Source organism: Notothenia coriiceps, unplaced genomic scaffold, assembly GCF_000735185.1.
Source record: "Notothenia coriiceps isolate Sejong01 unplaced genomic scaffold, NC01 NC01_scaffold00002623, whole genome shotgun sequence".
In the NCBI taxonomy this organism is placed as follows: Eukaryota; Metazoa; Chordata; class Actinopteri; order Perciformes; family Nototheniidae; genus Notothenia; species Notothenia coriiceps.
The window spans coordinates 49,799-58,224 of record NW_011335324.1 but is presented as its reverse complement, the minus strand read 5'-3'; the positions used below and the strand labels follow the sequence as shown (position 1 = coordinate 58,224).

General features: G+C 41.8%; 1 protein-coding gene across 1 annotated transcript in view; it reads right to left on the bottom strand.

The window, feature by feature from the left end:
- Positions 1–2,923: 2,923 nt before the first annotated feature.
- Positions 2,924–8,426, bottom strand: part of LOC104968328 (uncharacterized) — a 22,320-nt gene continuing 16,817 nt past the window's right edge. The window contains exon 3 of the mRNA XM_010797903.1: positions 2,924–3,314. Coding sequence (XP_010796205.1) covers positions 3,114–3,314 — 201 coding nt within the window. The 3' untranslated portion in view covers positions 2,924–3,113. The remainder of the gene's footprint in view (positions 3,315–8,426) is intronic.

The following is an 8,426-nucleotide window of genomic DNA, read 5'->3' as shown; positions in this document are numbered from 1 at the left end:
ACTAAAATAGAATAGAATGGGAAGGATGAAACCCTCTTTAATGGTCACCCATGCAGAGCACACAGCACACACAGTGACATGTGGCCTCTGCTTTTAACCCATCCTAGTACCAGGAGTCTAGTACTAGGAGCAGTGGCTAAAGCTGTGCTCTGCCAGAATGGAAATGTTAATCAGAACATGTGTTGTGCTCCTCAGAGGGGGGGCTGCGCCTTCTCGTGGTTCTTCTCATGGTTTTCCCCTTGGGACTGCTCCACATGAAAACAATCAGAAAAAATAAACCTACGTCCCTCCACATAAACTGTCTGGAGGCCTTTACTAGGTTGAGGAATTATATCAGTAGAGCTGTAAGAGTTGTTTAGCTTAATAACTATAACTATTTCTAAGAGGTTTTTACATGCAAATCTCCCTTAATACAACATTTTAAAAACGTTTTTATTTGTTTCAATTATTATATTGAATTATGGTCCGATAACCAAAACAAAAGATTTTCTGAAATATAATGTTGAAATATTTAACATGTCTTTACTTACGGTTTTAGTATTAAATACCAGCCATAGCAGGTTTCAATCCAATGTTAAATCACATAGTCCTTTGATCCTGTGTCAATAGAAACTAATGATAGAGTGCAGAATCAAAATAGAGACAAATCACTTTTTTTTTTTTATTCTAGTATTACACTTCCCAAACAAAGCCAAACTATAGGTCCCTAATGCTGCATTTAATGAAGGACTATTATTTGTAACTTTTCACTCAAAGCGGAAGATTTATTCTGCAATCTCCACGCTTTGCAATGTACAGTATATCAATTATATTGACTTTTCCACAGCATATGAATGATCTCAGTATACAAGAATGCAGTTGTGTATGCTAAAATGACAATGATGAAATACCATGTTGTCTGCAGCATATTGAATGCTGGCACTATGCTGGTCAGGGAGGCCCACAGACCCCCCCTTCCCCTCAGTGCACAGAGTAAAGCAATGGTACATATTACTGGCTTGATTTGAGAGCGCTGTGCTTGGCTGCATAAAATGACCAGTTGTGCCTGCAGGGCCTTTAATTAGGTTTCCATCGCGCTCTGACAGTCAATGCAGCATTGATTTGATTTTTCCCCTCAGAAGCTGCGGCTGTGGTCGCTGAGGCCAAATGTCACCCCAGGATCATTGGATTACACAACCAGCCTCCGCTCCATCAGGACCCGCCCACACGCCTGACTGACAGCTGAGCGGCGAGGGCGGGACTTTGTCCTGTTTGTTGACAGACATCACAACTCATCCACAAGTTTGTCTTGAATTAGTGATCGCAATAGAATACTCCAGGAATGAGTCCTTAACCAGGAAATGAGTTAGCATTTTAGCACCTTTACCTTTCAATGTTTTTTAAATTATTTTTTGGTTCGATTCTGAAAATAGGGACTGCAGATAACACAAACTTACAGATTTTCAAGTTTTGTTCTACAACATAATTTAATAAATACCCTACTGGTGAAGATTTACATGTAAAGATGGTTGCTAACAAGTGGTTGAAAGAGAATGTATACCTACTGTAATCAAGCCGGAAATTAGCCGCCTTTAGCTTAGCGTAAGTGAAGCGCAGCCATGCTAGTTGGTGTATAGCCTAAAGTTAGCTATTTACTTCTGGCCATTGCATTTAAAACTTATAAGTATAATACACATCTTATTTTTTGCAATATTCTGAAACCCAATGGAAAAATCCCATTGGTTCTTGTTGAGGGAGCTGACCTTGGGGTCGACCTACAAACATATAGTACATCATCACTGCAGCATTCCATGTACCTAGCAAGTAACAGTGTAATGTCACTATGAATATTTAGTATTTAATGGTACCTCATACTTTAATTATACTCATTCAGAGGGGAAATGTACTTTTTACTTCAAGAGAAATTTAGATTTTATGTACCAAACTAATGCTACGCTTTGTTGTTGTACATTAAATTCCCTCCTTAATGGAATTACTGTGTGTGACAACAAACCTTGATCCAACAATCTTTATTTACGTATAATGCAAAGGAATTTTACATTATTTAGACAGTTTAAAGATACAGGAAGCATGAAAACAGAGAACGGTGGAGCAATGACAACACATGGACCGAAACAAAAGGTAAGACGTATCCACATAATAATAAATAATGTTTGAAGCACATTTCACAGATAAAAGTTATTTAGCTGTTTCAATAAAAGGTAATATTACGGCCAGTATATATACGGAGCATAACGTTAGCTTAGCCTGATCGATCCGATCTCCATTCAGAAAACACGCATTTTAAAAGGTTTTCGCCTGCCGTCTTTTCTGCAGACTTGTCAAAGCATTAATTCATGGTTTTTACTAACCGGTATCAGTATGTTGTTACTTCGGCATCATTTAGAAACGTGTATTACAATTAAATCACGGTCAAATATGTTCATCTTGTTGTAGTTGTAGCCCCCTTGCCAGCGATTCTCTAACTAGTTTAGCATACTCAGCCCGGTTGTTGGCCCGGAAAGAACCTGGATTTTGGAGAGTCAAAAGAACTGTGAAACAGTACCCGTTAGCCGTTTAGAGCGATGCGATAAGAGCGAAGCAAATATTCGCATCGGTATAATGTGGCCTTTTTTTGTATTCCAAATGAATAATGGAAACATGACTGAATGGAATGTATCATCATCATGTACATCTGGATAAACTATGAAATAACATACAATCTTGTTCTTAAAGAGCCTCAGACTAAATTGTGCATATAGTTGTATGTTCTGTTCATGTGTGGTCTCCAACCTTATGCAACTTGCAGTGAAGTATTATGATAAAGAACTATAGGGGTAAACAAACTTGACTAAACTATACATAAATATGAAAAACATTACATCTGCCATCCAGCTAGCAGTGAAACTCAAAGTCTTACTAAAACACATTCATGAGTGAGCTTGACTCAAAAGCATGGATGGCAATTGGACAGTGAGTCAAAAGCCTCCTTTTGTACTTTTATCAGTTAGTTGTGCTATTTACTTATTATTTACATCAACCTTATACATTATGTATTTTCTATTTTCTATTTTTCCTGTTGAAGTTGTAGCTGGGTTTTTCTATGTTCAACCAAAGTACAGCAGTTCATCCAATCATCCATTGGTCAGTATCAGCTCTGCGTTCTCGTTGGTCTTCAGCCTCTCTAGCTCCTCCTCCAGGGCGTTTATTCTCTGCAGCAGCTCCCTCTTGTCCTGCCGAGCTGAGAGCTCCGTCTGCTGCTCCACCTGCGCCACCTTCCTCTCGTACCAGCGCTCCAACTGAACCGACACCGTCTCAAAGAACCGCTGAGTCACCTGACAGGAACACAACAACACGCTTAAAGTGGTTCTAGGTTCAGGATCAGGGTGAATTCTGAATTGTTTTGCTCAGGTGACTTCGAAAAACGTAGATAGTTTGTCATTTTGGGAAATAGTAATATATATTTTTTCTGAGAATGCTATGAAAATACTTATATCAGTTAAATGACCTAGCTTCGCACATCCCCCGCCCTGCTTGGGCCTTCTTGACTATTGTCCTTTTCCCAAATCACCCACTCTTTGTTCAGCAAAGTGCAGAGCTGTGCTGTTTTTCAATTTGTGTACTTCTCTACTTATATTTGCTTTTTTTGTTTGCAAAAGTGTGCCCCAATTTGAAGAAATGCAAAATGCAGTGCACTATGGTTACCTGGATTGTCAAAACATGGATTCTGAAACACTGGGCAATTCTCGGCTTTGTAACGGAAGTTGCGCGTCCAGCCAAGATTCCTCAGGTAAACAAAGCACGATATTAAAAAAAGGTATACATTTGTTTGTTTTTTAGTGTTTATTAAAGGTCTCCTATTATACTATTTTTAGGCATATATTATAGGTCTCCGATATATAAATAATGTCTATGAATAGTTTTGCTCAAAATACCAAACAGATGACCCATTGTAGCCTCATAACCAGGGGTGCACATAACTTTTTTGCCCTGGTTCTCAAAGGAGCACCTGGAGATGTTGCTTGGTGCTCATCCTTAAAATGAAATAAACCGTAACTTTTGAGGGGTCTTGACTTTATTTGCCAGACACACGGCACTGAACACACATGCAGAGGTGAACACAGAACACACATGCAGAGGTGAACACAGAACACACATGCAGAGGTGAACACAGAACACACATGCAGAGGTGAACACAGAACACACATGCAGAGGTGAACACAAGAAAACATTAGCACGACCAGTAATCCTACAAGCTGTCATCACTACCCTCCTGACTGTTCTCCTCACTGTTCTCCTCACTGTCTTCCTCTCTGCCAGACATGGTAGCTGATGATGTAGGCCTACTACTTTCTCTCTGGTTGAGTCTGCGATTAGCTGCTTGCATCCACAAGTCAACAGCTGGTTTTGGGTCGAAAGTCTCTGTTGTCATCTTAGACAAGTGGATGTAATCAAATAAGTATGTGAACATAACCAATAACCTACCATAGCCAATAACAAATTAATGTAACTTATAATAATTATAAAGGAGTGCCTTGGAAATATGCGCATGCACACCTGCGCACCAGTTATGTGCAGCCCTGCTCATAACCCTCTATTTCAGCCCTGATAGAGAAGTGCTGATTCTGGGTCTGGCCCTTTAAATGTTTCCGAGCTGTTGCTGGCCACGCCCCTTTGGAGCATGCATGATAGTGATGGGAATTATGGCTCTTCAAAGGGAGCCGGATCTTATGGCTCCGTTCCTTTCAAAGAGCCTTTTCAAAGAGCCGTTTCGTTCGTTTCTGTTCGCGGCGAGCGAAAACACAAGGTGACCCAACTAAAGGCCCGTAGGTCAACATAGACCCGCATCAACGGCCCATTTACGGAGCTTTGGTAAATTTTTTTTTTTTTTGCTTTAAATTGCGACACCACAAACCCACCACCAGGAAACCCCATTAGTTGAGTTTACGATAGTAACATTGAGTTTAAGACTTTCTTTCTTGAGCAAAATATTAAAAGCGGTTAATACAGTAGTGGTAGTGACTGCACTCGTAGTACTTGCTTGATACGATTAGTGATGAAGGCGGGAACGAACGGTAACAATATTGTGTACGTATTTTGGAACTGTCGCCAGCCCTTCAACAGTACTTTTTTTTTCAGACGACTATTATTTCGGGTGCGGTAAATCTCCCTTCTACTACTAACCAGTTAACATGACGGTACAACTTGTAATGAGAGAGCAAACTTCAATGATATCGGAACCCGGGGAGACAAAAAAAGATTAACTAATCGAACCTGGTGGTAAAGTCGAGGAACAAGAAGTGTCACTGAGTGTCTCTACCGATTTACGTCGGAAAAGAAAGTAGAATTGGGAAGTGTAAAGTTTTGGTCTTTGCCTTATCCGCTAAGCTTCCTAAATAAGATAAACCTTTACAATAAAATTTATGTTAATTTAGTTCAATAAAACCAATTTGATTACTTTTTATAATTTTTTCTTCCTGTTATTAAATTTTTATAGTATATGTACACAGAAAAATAAAAAAATCTTATTGAATCGCGGGAGTCTCTCCCGGATCTCCCGGGACTGCCCAGCGGTGATATGGCCAACCTAAATAACGACACAACTACCCTTACTAAATAATACAGAGGGGGGGAGGACCGTGGTCGTACTGTGCTCTTGTGGTGGGACAAGGGAGAAACGGGAACGGTCGTTCGGTCGAAGGCCCGAGGACGACCGGAGACCTCTGGGGGACCACCGTCGACGGCCCCCCCCGTCCGCAGGTATAGTGTCGTCAGCCAACGGGTCTAACAAACCCCCCCGAAGAAAGTCGTCGTGGTCGTCAGGTTCGGTCGGTGGGGCACGGGGAGGGGACTGGTCGTAGTCCTGGTTCAGATGTTTGTTGTGTGAAACGTCCTCCACACACACGTCCTCCTCCCGACCCCAGGGGTGTACCTCTCGGTGGTGGTGGGACCTAAGAAGAAAGCTGGGCCGGAGGACCTCGCGGGTGGACAGTGAGTCCTCTCCTTGTCAGTCGGACGGCTACCCCCAAAACTCACCTCTTCTTGAACAGGGGGCTAATCGTTCGTGCCTCGTCCAAATCTAACCTGGACAGTTAATTTCGTGTGCGATTTGGACTGAACAGCGTAATCGAAACGTCCGGCTGTACATTTTTCTATACTTTTATGTCTTACAGGAAAAATAAAGTTAGGAAATGTTTGGTGCCGCTGTGTTGCGAAAGTTGGAGGACATGTAAGTGTGTGACGTGTTAAGTAGCGAACGAAAATGATATTATTTGGGTGTGAGTTCGAGACCCCTCTCTGGTGAAGAATAAGTTTCAACACGTCTGTCACATCCTTTTCAATTTGTTACACAAGAAGTAAAAGATAACTTCGTAAGAATACGCCTGTCGACGCCCCGGATCATTGGGAATGTTTATTACACCAAGAAAGTCTTGTGGCTCATTTCACCAGGAAATTCCACGGGGAATAAAGTACGTTGTTCAACGTGAAAACAACTACCGAAAATAAGTATTTTAATACCACAGGGCCCCACAATTCCTCTGAGTGTTCACCAGTCTTTTATTTTGGGAGAGCAGAAAAGGAGGAATGGGTGTAGAGATTTTTGCGCCTTGTTGCGCTAGACTAGGTTTTAAAACCGACCGCAGTACTGCTGTATAGTTTAACCCGAACACGAATTTCGGTTGCCGGGATAAGTCTTTGTAGCGACATAGTCCTTTGTTACGCGTTGTACCAAACTTCATAATACCAGACACAAATGTAATCGTTCGTAGCGATTGTGAGTCCTGTTGCGATCCTCTAAACATTTCTTCGTCTTTATAATTTTTGCCAATGATGGAATTCCTATTTGGGTGCTCTCTCGTTTCTCAAACTCGGGATGTAATGACAAAAGTCTTTATTAGACTACCAAACCAAACCTTGTATTATACCGCCAAATTAGTGTAGTTGGTTAAAACGACTCTTAGACACCAATCTTTTGGAGAGAGAAGTGTCTCCCTCTCCGGTCGCTAATCACCTAACAGCCAGCGCTTGCTTCGGCTAAGAAAACTTGCTAACTTGAAACAAATAGCCAAGTTAGCAACAAAGACGTGAGTGACGGACGGTTTAGGGTGAGCGGAAAAATTTTCGAACTAAAACAGGGGTTTAAATCATAAGACACTTCTGGCGGGGGATGAGACTAACCACTCAAAGTTCCGTGCTCCTCACTTTTCTACCACTTAGTTTCTTATTCAGTCTCTCTCTTCAGTATTGTTACCATCGTCCTGTCATTGTTTGCATTAAAAGCCAACCTTTTTACTGGTTTGCGCTTTTGCGTCGTCGTAAACCTTACGTGAAGTTGGTTTTGGTTCGTTCGTGCGTGGAAACATTTCGACCTCATACCACACGCACCACCAGCCCCCACCTACACCACCCACGAGCTACCGCCCTTACACACGAACATTAGCGGTAGATTTTTGTGTCACGTTATATTCTCACGGCACTTAGTAAGGTCGTTCTTGCAATAATGAATAATTGTAGTGACTCTTACTAATGATAATAGGGTAACACAGTACAAAATGTTGCTACAAATGACTCCGCGCGGGTAGGGTTGGCGGGGGATGCGGGGGAGCGGGATGAGCAGGGAATGTGGCGAAATGGGGAGGCAAACACGCAAGTGTGCCTCCAGGCGGTATATCCGAAAGGTTTCGTTGCCTCACAACCCTCGCCACACCTCCCCCTCACCCGATAAGTTTCGGGAGTTTGTCGCTCAGGACGTCGATAACGAACTGAACTCTGGCCAGAGATGGAACTGCCTCAGTGCGACCACAAGACAGGCAAGCCTTTGTCGACAAATGTTCAATCAAGGTCGTTTGTAGGTGACTGTTTGACGCTACTATTTGTTGGGTACTATGGACGCTACAAAATTGAATCCTAAGTATGGACACAAAATCAGATCTTTTTTCCCATTTACACACGTAAATAATAATTTCAACCACATATTAAATGTCTGACAACGTTTTTTGAATTTCTTCCCCGAATATTTGATAGTCCAAATTTTTTAATTTTTTCTTCGAAAGTTTTTCATTGTGTTAACTTTCTAAAAACCTCAAAATAAACTCAATAAATTAAATGTAAAAAAACAAGATTTCTCTACGAACTAAACTTTGGCAAAACAATGGATGTTCAATGCCGTAAGGACAAAGACGCCTCCTCTCCCCTCACAACAGGGTTTCGAACGACGACATAAATGAGGGAGGTAGACTGTCCTCCTCGGAGCAACTCGGACGCTCACATTCGATGTCCTGCCTCCACAGTGAGGCGAGTGCCTCCCATCCAAGCTCCTTAAACAAAACCCTTTAACCCGGATTTAGAACCGTTATGTCCAGTTACGTATAGAACCACTAATAAAAGCGTCTATTTTGGATCATTGCGGGCCGCCGGGGAGATTTTTTGACGAGAAAACTTTTGCC